This window comes from Ascaphus truei, chromosome 5 (genome assembly GCF_040206685.1).
Source record: "Ascaphus truei isolate aAscTru1 chromosome 5, aAscTru1.hap1, whole genome shotgun sequence".
Lineage (NCBI taxonomy): Eukaryota > Metazoa > Chordata > Amphibia > Anura > Ascaphidae > Ascaphus > Ascaphus truei.
In genome coordinates this window covers 277,878,501-277,897,811 of record NC_134487.1, presented here as the reverse complement: position 1 = coordinate 277,897,811, position 19,311 = coordinate 277,878,501, and the positions used below count along the sequence as shown (strand labels likewise).

Here is a 19,311-nt window from a genome sequence, read left to right as displayed (position 1 = left end):
ACACATACTGGGTGTGTGCACGGGGTGTCACTCCTGCACTGTGTCTATGTCCTGTGTTAGTGCAGCCTGTCAAGTGTGTAGCTGCGTGAGTCGTGTCATGAATGTGCTATAATAACCAGTTTTCTGTCAGTGGCTCATCTGGAAATGATGTGCACTGTCTGCGTGTGTGTCCGTATATCCAGCCACCTCCCGCTGTCATGCAAACAGAGCGCCGCGTGCTTCCCACTTCCATTGTCAATGCTGTGACGTCACAAAGCGTCCTCCACAACCATAGAGACAACGCAGAGCGTCCTTCCATATCTCCATGGAGACGAAGCATAGAGTGCTGCACGGTGCGGGTAGATTGGCCCTGGCTTCCGGCGTAGTTTCCGGTGATGCTGGCTGTGGGAGTGTGGCGCCGGTTCTCTGCTGTGGGAGTGTGGGGCCGGTTCTCTGCTGCGGGTGTCACGTTGTGCGGCGGTGGTCGGGAGGGGATAGGTTGCAGGGGGATGGCGAAGAGCAAATTTGAGTATGTGAAAGAGTTCGAGGTGCAGGATACGTGTCTGAGGAACTGCTGGGTGGTGATCAGAGTGGATGGGAGAAACTTTCACAGGTAGCTTTCATTTAAACACACCTTAAATCATTTTTAATAATCCAATAAATATATATACTCGCAGGTGATACATACTATATATATATATCATTCCTTGTGTGTGTGTGTGTGTATATATATATATATATATATATATATATATATATAATTATTATTTATTTTTTTAAGTTATGGTGGGTGAAAAAGGCGATAAGAAACCACCACCTTATAGCAAATAAAAAGATAACTTGTGAGCACATTCACATGTCTACGGCTGAGTCCTCGCTGGCGCTGAGTGCGCTCATGCTTAGAGAGCGCTCCAAGCATGAGCGCCGGGTGTCCTGTCATTTATGCAGGGGGGGGGGGGCATTGAGCGCGCTGGAAAGTTAGATTTTTTTGTTTACATAAGTGCCGAGCGCCAGTGAGTGTGTGTGCCTGTGCACGAGAGCGTGTGCACCGCGTGAGTAAATAACCGCGGAAAGCGCTGCGCGCAGCAGAGGCAGGGATGCAGCCTTAGCCTTTAACGTCAGGCTGCGGTCACTGGAAAATCAAATTGAGATGACTTCCAGAGATTACTATAAGCGCACGTGACGGTGGCAATGCATTTGTTGTTTTGTCGCTGGCACTATAAGCGCAGCCTTGGACAGGTCTGCAACCCTGCCTTTCACCATTATGAACTAGCACAGGGGGGCAGAAACTTTTTTTTCCCTGTACCCCCCTGCCGGCAGCCATCTCAGCCCCGCGCCCCCTCATCCCCACTTACCTCGGCTTCGGCGTCATGACATCACGTTGCCATGCCAATGTGACGTCACATGAAATTTAAGTTCTCAGATGAAATTACGCCACGTTGCCATGGCGACGTGTGTGGAGCCAGGTAAGTAAAGGTTTACAGAGGCCCTGCAGCTCTCCTGGCACTTAATTTAAGTGCCTTCGGGAAGTGCGCGGAGTCTCTGTAAACTGCGAGCGCCCCCGCAGGAAGTCTCGCGCCCCCCAGTTTGTGCGCCGCTGACCTAGCATACAGTGCTTCCACTGTAGCAAGGGATTCTGGGAAATTAGATTTTTTTTTTTTGTTTACATGAGCACCTCTGAGAGCGTGCGCACCGCGTAAGTAACCACGGTGGAAATTACATCCAAATGAGCACACCGTGTCACTTTCTGCCTGAAATCCGTATAGCATATACTTTTTATTGGCTATACGGTGGAGGTTTCTTGTCGCCTTTTTAACCCACCATAACTTAAAATGTGTATGCTAAATCCTACAGCCTTTAAAAATTGCAAAGCCAGTACAACCAACCTCACACTGAGACCCATTAAGGTCGAAACATGTGAGTGGTTTCTCTGGCTTTGCATCTGATTCCCGTGCTGTGCTTAAAAGCTGTGTTAACAGCGAGCATTATCTTATAAGGGTTCCATGTAAAATTAATTTCAGGAAAACGGTGACGCGGTGTGCTCATTTGCATGTCATTTCCCACAATCCCTTGCTGCAGTGGAAGCACTGTATGCTAGGTGATAATGGTGAAAGGCAGGGTTGCATGTGTACACAAACGGATATTTCTGTAGCTGTGTACACCTTGTGCAGAGCTGTGCTTGCTCTGTGCCACGAATTGTTAGTGTTTTTTACTTCCAGATAAAAGGTCTTTTTTTTTTTTGTTAATCAAGTTTAGCAACATTATGTATAATTGTTTTAATGTATATTACTGCAATCAAGTAAATATGCAAATTCCAGAGTTTCTTTTATCTGTCTCAGATATTTTGTAAAGTGCTTAATGGAACTTGACCAAAGTTACAATTACATTACGCACAATGTTGCTTGTTAAACTAATATATTGGCTGGTTTAGCAGGATCCATATACACAATTGCAGCCAGGGGTCTGTGCATTAGTTCTCACAAAAGGCTTAATGTTCCTCTTTCTATTTGCACTTTAAAACTGAGCGGCAAACAGCTTGGTTTATTTATGGTACTTATTAAATTACTCCCTTGGCCTTAATTTACCAAGCAAAGTTACGTATTTTTCTTACTGCATCATCATTATAGGCAGGGCTTGACGAATTACCCAAAAACCTACTCGCCCAACCAAAAAAGTTACTCGTTCCCTAGCCACACTTAAAATTTTTGATTAAATTCTAAATAAGAACTAATAACATTTGTTTTTGACATAAACGTTTATTGTATTACGTTTATTGTATTACATTTATAGTTTACTACAATTAGTCCTTGTTACTTAGTAGATAAGGTTGGAAAAAGACATATGTCCATCAAGTTTAACCTACGCCAAATGTAGACGACATACCTTATCCTACCTCCCTACTTGCACTATATTAAACCAGAGGAAGGCAAACAAAAAAACCCAGTGACACATTATCCAATGATATCTCATGAAGGGGAAAATACATTCATTCCTGACTCCAAGAATTGGCGATCAGATTACTCCCTGGATCAATATCCTTCCCATGTTTACTTATTTGTTATATCCCTGTATACCTTTCCTTTCTAAAAAGATGTCCAACTATTTTTTTTTTGGAAGATATCTGTTGGATAATATATAGCTTTCTTCTATGCAGCACATAAAAACGGCACAGTGGGTCTCTGCTCTCAGAGCTTAGGCTGAGGACCCGCTGCATGCGCCTGCACGGCCTACTTGCTTGCCTGCGGCACGTACAAGTCACTACACCGCAATCTGCGGTCTGCAGTGAACTTTTTTTGGAGGGGGGCCAAAACGGGTCAGGGGGCCTCTCCCATTGAGCCCGGGGAGATGGGGTGGAGGAGGTTGTGGGTCCGCACACATACTTCTCCCCCTCCCCCTACCTTTTGGAGGTGGGGGAAGCTCTGACCGCTCCAGAAAGGTACAGCCCCCGCTGCTGATAGGCTCACCAGCGCACCACGTGACGTGTCACCGCTCAGGATCACAATCCTCTTGCATTCCTTGGCGGCTGACGCGTCACAGCACGTAGTTAACCTTGCAGTGAGGAGGGACTGGGGCCGGCTCGGGAGGACATCATGGGCAGGTGAGTGACGTGGCCGCACGCTGCCGACTGCAGCGGGGCCTCAGATAGAAGTAGAACAAAAAGTTCGAAGACCAGTACTGCTTTGTGAGAGTAAGATTCAGGGAGAAAATTCTTCAAATGCTCACAAAAATGAAGACATTGACATTGATATTCATATAACTGCACAGACAGAATAATGTAGGAATCATAAAAAGTTGTCTCCAGCACTCATTGGGAATAAAATGAAAACACTGGTCAGCAAATTTGCCTGAAAATATATAAGTTGTATTGAAATGAAATATACAATATAGAATATATCACTCGAAGAATGCTTCCATAATCTTAGGGAAAATCTATGTACAAAAGCCAAAAATTGGCATGAGGGGAGGGAAAAACAATGGGAAACACAGGGAATAAGCTAGTGACAATAACCTGCCTGATGGCAAAATGTGAAATAAATGTGATGAAAGCGAAAGGGAGGGCAACGTTTCGGGGCAGGACTCCCCTTCCTCAGGCCCGTTCTCACAGAACCTTTGAAAAGGAACCTGTGGTACTTCCCTTCATGCCAAGCCACATAATATCTCCCCATCTGTTATGTAATCATGTACAGGCATACCCCGCATTAACGTGCGCAATGGGACCGGAGCATGTATGTAAAGCGAAAATGTACTTAAAAGGAAGCACTACCTTTTTTCCACTTATCGATGCATGTACTGTACTGCAATCGTCATATACGTGCATAACTGATGTAAATAACGCATGTGTAACAGGCTCTATAGTCTCCCCGCTTGCGCACAGCTTCGGTACAGCCTGTATTGCTGTTCAAGACGTGCTGACAGGCGCATGCGTGATCTGCTGTTTGCCTATTGGGCGATATGTCCTTACTCGTGAGTGTCCTTAACACTTAACACTACAGGTATGCCTGTACACAACTAGAGAGCTTAAAGTAATATATACATAGACAGGATAATCTAAAAAGAGGAACACTAATACAAAATGTCAATGTGTTCACAAATGTTAACTGCTATTCAACCAGTCAATACCTATCAAGCATAAACCGGGAGGCCTTGGTTAAATGATATAAACAGTAATGTTGAGAACTGTCTCAGATAAATCACCCTATTATCATATAGAATCAAATCTAGTATCAACGAAGCAGAACAATCTAAGACAATACTAGGAAGCCATCTTGCTAGCCCAAAGGGAAACCCCCCAAATAATGCGTTAAAATCAGCAATATGGCAAACAGAAAAAAGGGCAGTAACAGGGTTAAAGACACATCTTGCTAACCCTAAGGGAATGCCCAGAACTACAGCTAAAGTCAGCAGTAAGGCAAACAAAAAAAGTCAGCAGCAACTGGGTTTAGACAAGAATGGTATCATACGTATCACCAGTCTCTGAAGCAGCTTGTAGTGTCTAACGGAACAAAATGCTGCTTTATAAGCTCTCTGAAATAAGCCCGCCAGGTGCGGTGAGCGGGGGCATCCAAATTCAATTGCCCTATTGGTGCGATCACTCTGCTTGGCCGAGCACCGAAGTTGTCGCCCCCTGCTTCAATTAGGGATCGCTGGCACAACTGACTCCACTACCTCTTGTTCCTGATGTTGGCAGAAAGCTCCGTCCCATGGGGATGTTTCTGCACTGAATTATGCAGTCTGGGAGTTCCTACAGCAACCAATCCGGAGCAAAGACGCGCCTGGTTACCATGTCAACCCCCATCACTAACAGCAGCATTAAGCTCACCGAATATCTCACCAGGAGAGAAAGAGAAACACAATTGATGACGACACACAGTTAATGAAAAAACGGTGTGTTGTAGGCATGAAGGAAAGTACCACAGGTTCCTTTTCTAATGTTCTGTGGGAACAGGACTGAGGAAGGGGCGTCTGCCCCGAAACGTTGCCCCCCCCCCCCCCCCCGCCCTTTCGCTTTCATCACATTTATTTCACATTTTGCCGACAGGCAGGTTATTGTCACTAGCTTATTCCCTCTGTGTTTCCCTTAGTTTTTCCCTCCCTCCCCTCACGCCAATTTTTGGCTTTTATGTATATATAGATTTTCTCTTAAGATTATGGTAGCATTCTTCGAGTGATATATTCTATATTGTATATTTAATTTCAATACAACTTATATATTTTCTGGCAAATTTGCTGACCTGTGTTTTCATTTTATTCCCAATGAGTGCTGGGGACATCTCCTTTTTGTTGTTCTATAGTTTTGGGAATGCATTTGTCGAGGCCTGATTATTGGTATAATTTATTTATAAAGTGTCAGCTTGTCCTGCAGTGCAGTATAATTAATACTGATACAGAGAGCCCACAATCTAAGAGGAAGGTGAAATAAGTAGGTTGGAGTGTTTCTAGAAGCCATTTGCCATACAGGTTTTGTCAGATGGTTGGGAGTTTGAATGCTGCTTTGTGGAATCTTCAGGCAAGAGCTGATTAAATTGTCAGGCTTGTTTTAACTTCATAAGGAAAGTGCAACCTCTCATATACAGAGGGTGATGAGTAAAGCAAAAAACATATTTTTCTTAGCTGTGTGTACAGTAAGTACAGTACATGCTTTGCCCTGTGTTTCCCAATAGAGGAAGGTGTGGCGTAATTAAGCAAAACAATGTTATTGAATGTATTATTCTGTATCTTTGCATCATTTCTCCACTTTAACCAGTGTAACCCATGTCCACCCCCCCCCTCCCAGTCGCAGACTGGACCCCTAGGGTGTAGTGAGGGCTGGCTACGTGTCTTGTGGTGGTGCATACCTGTGAGGAACAGGAGGGCGCGATGGTATAGGGGACAACAGGGACAGGCTTCTGGGGTTAATGCCTTCATCTTTAGCAACAGTGCAGCGCCTCCATCTCTGGTAAGCCCTTAGGATGTAGGGTGAAATCCTTCCAGAGAGCCCTGGTCTCAGGGCGAGAGATTTCAGTCTCACACAAGTCTCTTATAAAAGCAGCACTGTCTCTTTATTGAACTCTCTCTCCACAGCACACAGCAGCAACAATAGGCAATGTACAGGGTATCTTCCTCCTTTCCTTATCCTCCAGGCTGTACCCCTTCAGGATGGGCTGTCTGGAGCTCCAATACTCCCGATCTCCACCCCAAGGTGTAGACCCTCAGGGTGAGGCTAGCTTTCCCCTCACTCCCTGCAGGGTGAGGGGCATTGGTCCACCACACTAGAGGTTCATCAGCTCTACTCAGTCTGGCCTGAGCTTCTCCTCCAACTGTCACACTCCAACTCCAGAACCAGACAGACCCAGAACACACAGGAACTGTCACTAAATTGAGACAGCCCTGCCCCTCATGATGTCAGCAGGCCCCTTCCCTGTGTCTCTTGCCTTCCACCCAGAGTCAGGGGCTTACCTTCACCAACCAGGCCAGGGCTTGAAGCGGGGGAAACCCATGATAACTACTGGCGGCCTGCCCTTAGCAGGGCTTACACCAGTAGGAGGATAGATATATAGCCCAAAATCTTACCAGGGCTACACCAGTGTCAAAACAATGAATGTTGCTGTTCAGAAATAATTTGCAGCATGCACGGAGGATTAGAAGACCATACTAATTCATGACTAAGAATAAATTGTATTGCAGGGAAGTAGTTATCAATTTTATGATGAGTTTTGTTATGTTGAGTGATTGCTGTGTAAGGGTTAAGGATGAAATGAGACACAATTTTACTGCTGTGAAGCGCTATGTACATTAATGGCGCTATATTGATACAGACAGACAAAGTGAGTTGCCATTGATCACATACACACCATAAGGTGCAAACAATGGAAGTGAAACCCACAAACGTATGTATTGGATGGAGACCAGAACACTTCTCCTTATCCCAGATCATCTCCTCCTTCCTGTCAGGTTTTCCGAACAGCATAACTTCATCAAACCCAACGACCTCCGCGCTCTCCAGCTCATGAACCGCTGTGCACAGAATGTGATGGAAGAGCTGGATGATATCTGCCTGGCTTACGGACAGAGCGATGAGTACAGCTTCATCTTCCACAAGAAATCCAACTGGTACAAGAGGAGAGCCAGGTCAGGAGGTGTCCTCACTGTCATACACTCAGTCTTTGTGAAGTTGTAGCTGTCCGGTTATTGAGCTCTTTTGCTATGGGATGGGCCAACAATGCACTGTAACATTTTAATTTATTTTAAACCAAAGTGGTTAAAGTTCAATACTCAGGGGTTACCCACAGACCAGGTCAGTATATAAATTACCTTAGTGCTAATACAGGCAGTCCTCGGTTATCCGACACAATGCGTTACTCAAAATGGCGTTGTAAAGCGAAACGTTGTAAAGCGAAACACGTTTTCCCATAGGAACACTGTTTAAATGAAAGGTTCCGTTCCTGAAGGCATTTTTAACACTAAAATACACCAAATATTTTATGCAGGCAATAAGATATGCAGCACACACATACATTATATAGTGTATATACTGTATTATATATATAATATAACAAATAATATATTATATAGTATAATATATTATATAGTATAATATATATATACGCTCTTATGATGCTTTGCAACGTTGTTTATGTGTATGTGTGTATATATACACATACACAACATTGCAAAGCGTCGTAAGAGCGTTGGATAAGCCATTTTGGCGTTGTAAAAATGAATATAGGTATGCATTGCACAGCGTTGGATAAGCCATTCGTTGTAAAGCGAAGCGTTGTAAAACGAGGACTGCCTGTATAGCGTTGTTTTAATTAGAGACCTTGAAAACCTGGCCTACAAGTGGCTATTAAGGATTGAACTTGAACTACCCTGTTTTAGACCAGACGTGAGGCATTGGTGCTGAAGGGATGTGCTGTGCATTGTACACCAACCTAGCATTTAAGGGATATATGTTATTAATTATGGTAATTCTTTGTGATCAGAGCCATTCATCCACAGTCGTCTTTCAGAGACCTCTTAGCCCAATTGTGGCTTCGAAACATTGTATTGATTCATCAAATACATCTTTCTAATCAGCAAGAGGATTGTGCACACGCTCTAGCCTGGCTCAGAACAGACTTAGGGCAGGTCCATACTGCCGCAAATCACGCGGGACGCAATCTCATTGCTTAAAGTCATTGATTGTGTCCATAGATCGCGCAGGCTCAAGAAGGAGGGGGCACGCGTTGCGTAAGAAATAAGTTGAAACTGATTTCTTGGCGCGACAGGCAGGTCACGTGAGCGGTTCGCCCAATGAGGGCAAACCAGCTTCGTGACACCCCTAGGCACGCCCCTCGCGGCATGTCTACCACAGACACAGAACGCACCCGTTTCACGCGGGTGATGTCACAGCCTTCACACATACCCGTGCGGGGGAAGGCTATATGTCCTTAGCCGTAGGCAGTTGTAATGGATACACCAAAACTTTCCCAACAACTCATCTGTGAAATGTGAATTTGGGCTGAATAAAACGGTGTAAAAAGCGGACTTCAGCCTATTTTTCATTATAATTTTTTTTTTTTTTTACGGATTGTGTTATTTAGAATTTGGTAGGTTTTAGGGTTACTTATCTGAAACACGATAGGAGATGCCTTCTTTCCTGGTTTCCTAGAAGACCTTTCCCTCTTGACTCCTGGGAATCCCATGGGTGGGCGTCCTTTTGTAATATAGGAAATTAGATCCGCTGCTGCTATTTGACACAAAACTAAAGGGGAGCTTGAATTGGAAAAGCAGTTTTTTGTATTTATATTGGAGGTAGATCAAACCGTAATAGAAATAGGCACCAGATTAATATTTCATGGATGGAGTTGCTGATTCCATGCTTGAAACCAAAATAAGAAAAATCCACTCGGCTGTAATATAATACAAATAACTGTACAGTACACATCCTGTGTTCAGTATCAAGAAGCTGTGTATTGATTGCCTATGTAGAGGAAAACAAGGAACTGAACAGCTGAGGACAGCATTTTTACTTCCGTGCAAATGTTTGTGTTTTTTTTCCCTCTCTCCATTTGTAAGCAAGTTTATGACACACGTGGTCTCGCAGTTTGCCTCCAGCTATGTCTTCTACTGGAAGGAATTCTTCCCGGAACAGTCGATTCTGTACCCGCCGGGGTTTGATGGGAGGGTAGTCTTGTATCCCAGTGAACAAAACCTGAAGGATTATCTGAGCTGGAGACAAGCGGACTGTAAGAATCCTGATTACGGTCATGGAAGGGATCTTTATTAGTCTAATTTCTGAACCCATGTACATGACTAGGTTGTTTTTCCTCAACTTATATGTAGATCTGTAAGAATTTTCCAACTGCAATCCAGGGGGAGCATAAAGGGAAATAGAACAAAAAACAATCTAAGTGCAGACAGTTTTTAAAAGGTGTATAAATTTGTGTTCTGTCTTGGCTCCTATGTGTTGCCTACTTACAAGATGTAAGTCAAAAACGAGCGGTTTTGACACACAATGGTCTCTGCTAGGAGGATTTCTTTAACCAGGTAGTGGGATCTCCAACTCTCAGCTCAGCAGCATTGTATATGTAAAAGAAATGATACCATAGTGCAGACCAGTAACAATAAAAAACTCGACTTTATAGGGTAAAAATAAACACTTACAATAAAAACAAGTGGTTAAGGCATGTATCACATTGATAGTGATTGAGGAGAGAAAATGGTTAGCTCCAGGCTCACCCGCCTCCTCCGGTGTGACTGCGTGTGGACCACCGCTCTCTGTGACCTTTCACCTCCACTGGTGCTCGCTGTCTCGCCGGTCTAGTCCCCTCGTAGATCCCCTCTTGTGTGGGCTATTCGGCTCCCTTTGCTGGGTATATACAGGAGTATACAGGTGCTGCAGAGGACTTGGACTCCAGCTCTCTCACCGGTCAATGGTCCCGCCTTGCTTGCTCCAATGCGTCACTTCCGCTTAGTCCCGATGCGTCACTTCCGGTCGCGGCTGTGTGAGTGTCAGCTCCCAGATCTCTCCTCTCTCCTCTCAGGGCGGCTACCACTCTACGCATTTCGCCAGGTGTGTGGCTTCCTCAGGAGTGTACCGCCCCCTCCTCTAAACTATCTCTATATACCTTCCATAATTGGTTTTTAATTAATTAATCAATAAAACACTTGTAAAATCAATTGGTCTGCACTATTTTTGTATCCATATATATAAGGGAGCTCGTTATTCAACAGGAGTGGAATCCTAAATATATGAGGTTTGGCATGGTTTAACCTGTCATTAACCACACCTTGTGGGGTAAAGGGAACTAATAATTTTCTATGTTTAGAGGGAATGGGTGGTCCAATTAGATAATTGGTGCTCGAATGATGTTTTATTTCTTTGCACTAAGAATTTAGGCTCATAGTAGTGTGGTTAGAATAGTTTCCAAGTGGGACAGGTTTAAGGCAGACTTAATTTCTGTAATGTGATCTATATTATATTATAGCCCACCAGGGATGAATTTAAAGGGCATGGGTATGTTTTTTAGGGAGTGAGAATTTTTCCCGTGACAGGACTATTATGAGCCGAATAGCCCACACAAGAGGGGATCTACGAGGGGACTAGACCGGCGAGACAGCGAGCACCAGTGGAGGTGAAAGGTCACAGAGAGCGGTGGTCCACACGCAGTCACACCGGAGGAGGCGGGTGAGCCTGGAGCTAACCATTTTCTCTCCTCAATCACTATCAATGTGATACATGCCTTAACCACTTGTTTTTATTGTAAGTGTTTATTTTTACCCTATAAAGTCGAGTTTTTTATTGTTACTGGTCTGCACTATGGTATCATTTCTTTTACATATACACTGCTGCTGAGCTGAGAGTTGGAGATCCCACTACCTGGTTAAAGAAATCCTCCTAGCAGAGACCATTGTGTGTCAAAACCGCTCGTTTTTGACTTACATCTTGTAAGTAGGCAACACATAGGAGCCAAGACAGAACACAAATTTATACACCTTTTAAAAACTGTCTGCACTTAGATTGTTTTTTGTTTTTTGTTCTATTTCCCTTTATGCTCCCCCTGGATTGCAGTTGGAGAGTGAAGATTTGTGGGACTAGTGAAACCAGTCCCCACCAGCTGGGTTTTGAGCAGGGGGTTTGAACTCATTTATATTGTTTTGCACGTTATTGAATCACGTCACAAAGTTTTATAATCATTCGATTTTATTATTAACTCACTGTATAACACAAGAGCACACTAATAGAGCTAGCGGCGTTTCTTTCACCTTCACTTTGCACAGATCTGTAAGAATTTGACATTTATTTTTATAAAATGTAAATATACAACAGCAAATGGAAAGACAATATGATTGTGTATTCTTATCTAAACATGCTTTATTTAAAAACTTGGCATGTGTTCTGCCTATCTGCTTTCCTCTAACCCAGCGGTGGCCAATTCCAGTCCTCAAGGGCCACCAATAGGCCAAGTTTTCAGGATATTCCTGCTTCAGCACAGGTGGCTATCAATGACAGTCAACTGTGCTGAAGCAGGAATATCCTCAAAACCTGACCTGTTGGTGGCCCTTGAGGACTGAAGTTGGCCACCCTCTGCGCTAACCCATTGTAGAGACCATTCGGAACATCCATTTGTACATCGCTGCTTCTTCTAATGATTCTTAGAGAGCAAATATTGGGGTTCTTTGAGACAACATATTTTTTTTTGAGGGTTAAAAGTCTGTCGTAGGCTTTCTGGTCAGTTGCTTTTAAGCTTTAACGTTTAGACAGAAAGTAGATAAAGAAAGAAAAGCTGCGTCTATGTTTTGTAATACAGTACCACTATGTCAAAGATTGTACACAAACTCTGCAATCTATGCAGTGCTCCACTGGAAACTAAAATAAAACAGACTTCATTTATGAGATCTTCACATAGTTTTTGTTTTGTAGGTCCGTTAAAGTAAAATATTACAAAGGAATGTTTATTGCTTGGTTATCAATTATTGGTAAGGAGCCCAAATATTCCACAGATCAGTACTTTGTTTGAGACATACTGCAGTGTCATATTAAAACTTCCATATACCGGTACTTTACATCAGTGGTTTCAAACTTTTTTTTTGTTAGGTTAAGGAACACCCAGCCATGTCAAATAGTAACTCTGTGGTTAGATGCATTGTAAATTCATCTGTATTTGATTCAATTTTCAAATGACCAGAAAATTACATTGAAGCCTTTAGGGAGGCCCGGGGAACCCAGTGTTCCTAGGAAGCCTGGTTGAAAAACACTGCTTTACATTGTTTGTGAACTTCTGTATCCACAGCTCTATGTTGATTTAAAATAATCACTACAAATGGTAGAGAATCCTGCCTTATTTACACCTTGAGGATAACCAGATAACAGCTGTTTGCGATGGATTATTCGGTACAGATTATTGATGCAGTATGACTGTTCTGGGCATGAGATTTGTACACTCTGTTTTCAGACTCCCTTATTTCATCCCTTTTTATCTTCAGGTCATATAAACAACCTGTGTAATACAGTGTTCTGGTCGCTTGTACAGAAGGGCGGATTAACCCCATCACAGGCACAAGCAAGGCTGCGGGTGAGATTTTCAAATAAAACACGTTACTTCTATACTGTACATCCTTTGCGTGCGGCTTTCGTAAAATGTTTCTCCCTTGTACAATGTGCCTCCGGCTCCTACAGCCAATGAAAATGCTAGGAAAGAAAAACACTTCAACAGCATTGCACACTAACGTATCCAGTCAAGAGACTGCAGTGTGTTAAGATTCTTCTTTAACCCTTAAATTCTGCTCATTCCTTGGCAGCATAGGCCTATCCTTTTTCTGTGTTTCACCTGGTGGTCTGTCGAGTCTCCATATACTATATAGCCTCTGCTTATTGTATTGGGATTAATGACCTCACACGGTGCAGGCTGCCTCTATTAACATAGAGCTGTAGTACTTGAAAAGCATCTTGTCTGCCTTTTAACGGTGTGATTTTCTTTACAGGGAACTCTTGCTGCCGAAAAGAATGAGATTTTGTTTTCCGAGTTCAACATCAACTACAATACCGAGCCTGTAATCTATCGCAAAGGGACTGTTCTTGTATGGCAAAAGGTTAATACATTGAGCTGCTGTATGTATTATGATGCATGAGGGGAAACATGAAAAGGTTGCTGTGGGTATTATAAGAAGTTGAATGTTGCATACATGCATACATGCATACACACGCGCATACATACATACATACATACATACATACATACATACACCAATGCAGCACTTTGGGTCGTTTTCAGCCCAAAATCCTCATTGAAGTATTTGGGACTTTTCATCAGCCAAACGGCTCTAACAGCCGCTTTAGCGTATATATAGAATGTAACCTAAAGTGTCAGTTCTATTCCAGTGCTTGGCATTATGCTTGGCTCATGCATCTGCAAGTCACCCATTTATTTCTTCTAAATTCTTATTGATTAGAAAGGCACAAGGAAGCTGCACTCGTTCTGTCGCTGATGTAAGTCAGAACCCCTTGCAGCTGGATGCGTAGATACAGGCATACCCCGCATTAACGTACGCAATGGGACCGGAGCATGTGTGTAAAGCGAAAATGTCCTTAAAGTGAAGCACGTCCTTTTCCCACTTATTGATGCATGTACTGTACGGCAATCGTCATATACGTGCATTACTGATGTAATAAACGCATTTGTAACAGGCTCTATAGTCTCCCCTCTTGCGCACAGCTTCGGTACAGGTAGGGAGCCGGTATTGCTGTTCAGGATGTGCTGACAGGCGCATGCATGAGCTGCCGTTTTCCTATTGAGCGAGATGTACTTACTCGCGAGTGTACTTAAAGTGAGTGTCCTTAAACCGGGGTATGCCTGTACACTGCCAAGGATCTCCTATGTGAGATCACCCGAGGGCGATCTCGCAACACAACAAAAAGAAGAAAAGTGCACACAGCACACCAGGGATTAGGAGGCAGCAGTGTGCCTTACAGAAATGCAACAATGTGCATGTGCTCAAACAAGTCCTAAATAGGACCTAGTGACAAGATGGTGATGTGACGGTAACTTTATGACAGGCTATAATAATACACCAAAAATACCTGGGTTGAACTGAACGAGGCTTAGATATGATAAAATATAATTTATTCCTTGAAAAAGGTGAACACACAAGTTATACAAATAACAAACAAAATATAGACACTTACTTAAGATGGAATGATGAAACAGTCAAATCTTGACTGGCAGTTCATACAGCAATCTTGAATATCACAGAAGACACAAAAGACAATAGCCATAGGCTGAGCCTGGTTCTTATACAATTATTTCCCATTGAACACAACCTAAACCCAGCCCCTCTCATAAATCAGTGGTGAGGTTGACCGTTTTCCCCAGAGTAAAACTCCTCCCACCCAAGGACGTTTAAAAACTGCTTTTCCTATCTAAATAACTTCATAACTTCAGTTCAGTAATACTTACTGGCACGTGAGACATACTAATACATTCCGGCACGCATGATGCTCCCAATGAGACTAAATATTAAGAGAGATATTAATATCTGTCTCTTAGGACCTGCTAGACATCATGTGTCTGTAATCGTTATTTGCGGCTCGGTCCCCCGGTTACACATATGTAATTTTTAGCATGTTCAGCCGAGGACATCTCATGGTATTCTTATATTTAATAAGGTCACTCATTCTGATATCTCCTTGTGTAACCGCACCCTTGGCCCCCATAACCCCTTGTCAAGAAATCCTTTGAAGCTGGGCCTGTGTGTAGCGAACATTTGTCACAGGTGCTATATTTCACACCCAATGCCCCAGATCTGGGTCCTAGCTGTCTCTACCAGCAATATACCCTTGGCCTGCCAATTAGGTATTAACATACTGTACACTAAACCCCCTCTGTACTTTTCACACCCAACGTCAATCAAGCCTGTTGAAGCCCAGATATTTATGAAAAGACACCACACACATTTGTATTTTCCTAAACTGCAGCGCATTAACCCCTTAAGCCTCCCGCATCAATCCCAGTGTATGTGTTGGGGCAAACACTGGAACAGAAACAATACATTTTTACAGGGGAATATACATTAGGATGCTGAAGCAAGGTAAAAACACATTACTGGACCACAGTCCAGTTAACCCCTTGCTTCCCAGGTGAGAGTAGGGGGTGGCCAAATGGGGTGTAACCCCTTTAATCCCGGACCAGACCCCCTCTACCATGACAGGTGACGTGACAGTGAGTGAGGCTCAAAAGAGACCACAGTGTAAAAATAACAGGAATTTATTAACCAATAAGTGATGTGACGGCAGATGGCAAAACCACTGACGCAGAAACGAAATAATAATAATAATTACAGTGAATAGAAACAAATAACTTAACAATTAAATGAGAAACAAAACCACACTGAGGGGGTACACAGATCCTGACCATCCAGTTCAGAGCAGAGCTGCCGTGAAGTGTGCTGATGAAACAGCCCGCACTGCACAGCTCACGGCTGATCTCTTGTCTGCTCGAAACTTCCTGGTAGTCTGGAGCAGCCAATGGGTAAACGCGCTGAACAGCCTCACGCGTGACCTCTACGTGCTTCGTCAGGGGGTCACGGTGGCTGTTCGCGCATAATTTTAATCCCCTTTGAGCCAAATGGCTATTTGAAATGCCTGCAAATTAAGGCTAAAGTGACAACACCGTGCAAGATATAAACTGCAATAATAAAAGTGAAATATACATGACAGTAATACCTTAAGTGAATGAAGATTAGACATAAATCATCACTCTCAATAGAATAAAAGCTGACTAAATACATGTCTGTGGAAGTCTACTCTAACTAGTGCTAAAAAGTGACAACTTGCAATGTGTGAGCAACAATACATATGTCCAAAGTTGAAAGTAATTTGCAACATAGTACCAATACTACAAGTGATATTATGATACGGTTGGTTAGTAAATGTCCTCCAGTGAATGTATATTTCTTTGGATGTAACACCCCAGTGATACATTCAAAATTATAAGTGTTAATGTGACTAAAGTGCCAAGTGATACATATACAGGCATCTAACAAAATACCTAGACTTAGATAATAAATTAAACAAGAAGGGATCGTGCCATTAAAGTGATGGTTAGTGATAAAACTTCATATTTTTAAGTGTTTTGTGTTTGTAAAGAATTATCAGAAAGTGATAGTGTGTGTCAATATATCAAATAGTGATTATAAAAATTCATGTGTATATTCAATATAAAGACGAACAGTGACGCAAAACAAAGAAAAAACTGTCCCTTATTTCGAATGTCCAAAGTAGCTCTGTAATGTAACAAAGACGCTTTTGGTAGAGGGGTGTTGAAAGCTGCCCAAGAGGATGAACCCCATCCACGAATTAACCTAGAAAGGGGGAGAGAAAAGAGAGCGCACGCCCCATAGCGTCAAAAATAAAATTTAATGTGGGGGTGAAGGTTAAAATGGGCATTTGTGAATACAAATATTACCGCCAGCAGTGTAGATCCCCAATGGTAGTCCTCGTAGGTGATCCCACAGCGTGAGTGTTTGAAGAATTCAAGGTTCCCAGCTGATTGCTGCAAACGATACACCGGAAACGCCAAGCCCTGCTCAAGGAGAAGATACATATAGTGATAGCGACACTGACCAGTTTACTTTTTCCCCCCCCAAAGACGGAGAACAGAAGATCAAGTTCGGACCTAGACAATCCCCCCTCGACATCTCTCCCCTCGCCTCCGACGAGAAAAAGATTGTATTCCGGAGAGGTAAAAGAGGAGGGGGGATAGTCCTCCACCAAAGAGGGGCACTGATTACTGTCAAAAGGCAGAGCGTGTATTGTCAGATGATATTTCGTGTAAAAAATTATAACCAGATCCAACTTATGATTTCAACATGCTTACTGTCCCGATATTTTATCATATACCAAAAATTCACAAATCCCTCACGTCCCCTCTTGGTCGTCATATTATTTTAGGTATTTGTTCCTTTGCTTCTAATTTGTTACAATATTTGGATTTTTATTTACAACCATTTGTTTTATCACTTCCATCTTATTTTAAAGACACAACGTAGGTCCTGCAATTATTGGACAGTTTCACCTGGCATAGGGAGTACAGACTAGCAACTCTAGATGGACAGGCGTTATGCACTAGGATCCCTCACTCCAAGGGATGCAAAGCCATTGAATCATTTTTACTGTCGAACCAGTGACTACCAACTGCGCAAATTTGATTTTATTTTAAGATCCATTGACTATTGACAGGATTATTTTGCCATATTATTTGCAGAAATTGGGCACAGTGATGGGGACTACCTTTGCCCCATCGTTTGCCAACCTATATATGGGACAGTGGGAATCTCTATGTAGTGGGTGTACCTCCTCCACAGCTAAAACTGTGGAGGAGGTACATAGATGATATTCTGATCATTTGGGAAGGGAGCGAAGAGTCATATCTGGACTTTGTGAATGCCCTAAAAGACCAATTTAATCTAAAATTTAGTGCTATTAATAGTATCACTTATTCATTTTTTTGGATCTGGAAATTTTCATTGATCATGACATAATTCATCTAAAAACTCACTTCAATGACACTAATGTTAACTCTTACCTCAACCCTACAAGCTGTCACGATGTTAAATGGGCTACAAATATACCCTATAATCAATTCCCGAGTTGAAGAGAAACATCACTAATGATAAGCATTTTACTGCGCAAGCCCTCTTTTTGAAGAATAGATTTCTTCAAAATTAATATCAGGAGGACCTAGTAGATCAGTCCTTAGTCAAGAGGGTTAAACGCTCTTCCCATCTATAATACTGACAGAAAAAGAAGCAAACAGAAGGTGCTAGATCGGTGTTAACTACTGACACAAAGATAAAAACACTTGGGGGACACCTATGTTCATTACACAATACAATAGAGCTCATAATACTGTACCATCAAAAAAGCTCTGTGTAAACATTGGAAGATACCAAGTTTAGATTCAATATTAGGCTCACTTTTAAAACCTAGACCGGATATTGTGTTTAGGAAGGGTCAGAATTTAAAGAGCATATTGCAATACACAGACTTCCAAAAATGTACTAATGTCAAATTTGCGCATCTGACTTAAATTACTTTACAGGGTCATACAGGATTTCATAGTTGCATCATCCCAATATGTTGCTGACCGCAGTGGCAGAAAATGGGATGGCAAGGATGCTCCGTTTATATTTTGAAAGTGTGGGTTGAGCTGGTTAAGTGCCTGACTGACCTGTTGGAGTACCTTTTTGACCTGAATAACTTTTTATATTGTAGGTTACTGAAGTGACCAAGAAAAGAATAAAGCTGCCCAACGAGTCAGAAGAGAAGGAGGTGGAGGTTTCCCGCCGCCGGACTAAAACTTTCCCGTTACACTGCGACATCATTGGAGACCAGTTTTGGGAGGAACACTCTGAAATCCTTTCTGATGGCAGCTGACTCAATGCAGCAGTTTAACATTTTCCTTCCATAGACCAACTCCAAAGTGATTACACGTCACAGCAGGCGTGGGAAGTCCTTCGTTTTGAAGACATTGTACTTCTTCCCACAGAGAGAACTTTTATTCATGTAAATTATTTGGGACACTTTTCCAGAAATAAAAAAATCTTTGAAAAGATCTGTGCATCACACATATTTCTCTTTGAGCAAGAGGTGAAATGTTTAAGGTGAATTCGTGGAAGGTTGTTATAAAGGACAAATACATTATTTTATTTTGGATTTTTAAAAAAATCTTTTTATTAGTTTTTGAATAATATGAAACAATATAAATACAATAATTAAACAAACATAGTCATAGTTAAAACACACCATACTGTCAAATCATCTACAGTATGTAATATAAATCTAGCATGAAAAAAAATCTAAATTTGGACAAA

The 19,311-nt window shown here is 42.4% G+C and overlaps 1 protein-coding gene across 4 annotated transcripts; it reads left to right on the top strand.

Annotated features, from left to right (window-relative positions):
• The first annotated feature begins 342 nt into the window (after positions 1-342).
• On the top strand, positions 343-19,052 carry THG1L (tRNA-histidine guanylyltransferase 1 like). 4 transcript variants are annotated; one of them, XM_075602191.1, is made up of 6 exons: positions 343-592; positions 7,411-7,587; positions 9,517-9,686; positions 12,928-13,016; positions 13,426-13,552; positions 18,713-18,838. In XM_075602191.1, exons 1-6 carry the CDS (start codon positions 375-377, stop codon positions 18,718-18,720), a joined length of 789 nt encoding a protein of 262 aa, XP_075458306.1. In that variant the 5' UTR covers positions 343-374; the 3' UTR covers positions 18,721-18,838. The 4 variants fall into 4 exon arrangements, with proteins under 4 accessions (XP_075458306.1, XP_075458305.1, XP_075458307.1 ...); XM_075602190.1 differs by having other exon boundaries at positions 344-592; positions 13,426-13,533; positions 18,713-19,052; XM_075602192.1 differs by lacking the exon at positions 343-592 and adding an exon at positions 6,260-6,415 and having other exon boundaries at positions 13,426-13,533; positions 18,713-19,052.
• Positions 19,053-19,311: the final 259 nt, after the last annotated feature.

Coding starts and splice junctions, on each gene's coding strand:
- THG1L (XM_075602190.1), top strand. CDS start 375: ATGCTGGCTGTGGGAGTGTGGCGCCGGTTCTCTGCTGTGGGAGTGTGG. Junction 7,588..9,516: donor TGGTACAAGAGGAGAGCCAG/GTCAGGAGGTGT, acceptor TCCATTTGTAAG/CAAGTTTATGACACACGTGG. Junction 13,017..13,425: donor AGGCACAAGCAAGGCTGCGG/GTGAGATTTTCA, acceptor TTTTCTTTACAG/GGAACTCTTGCTGCCGAAAA.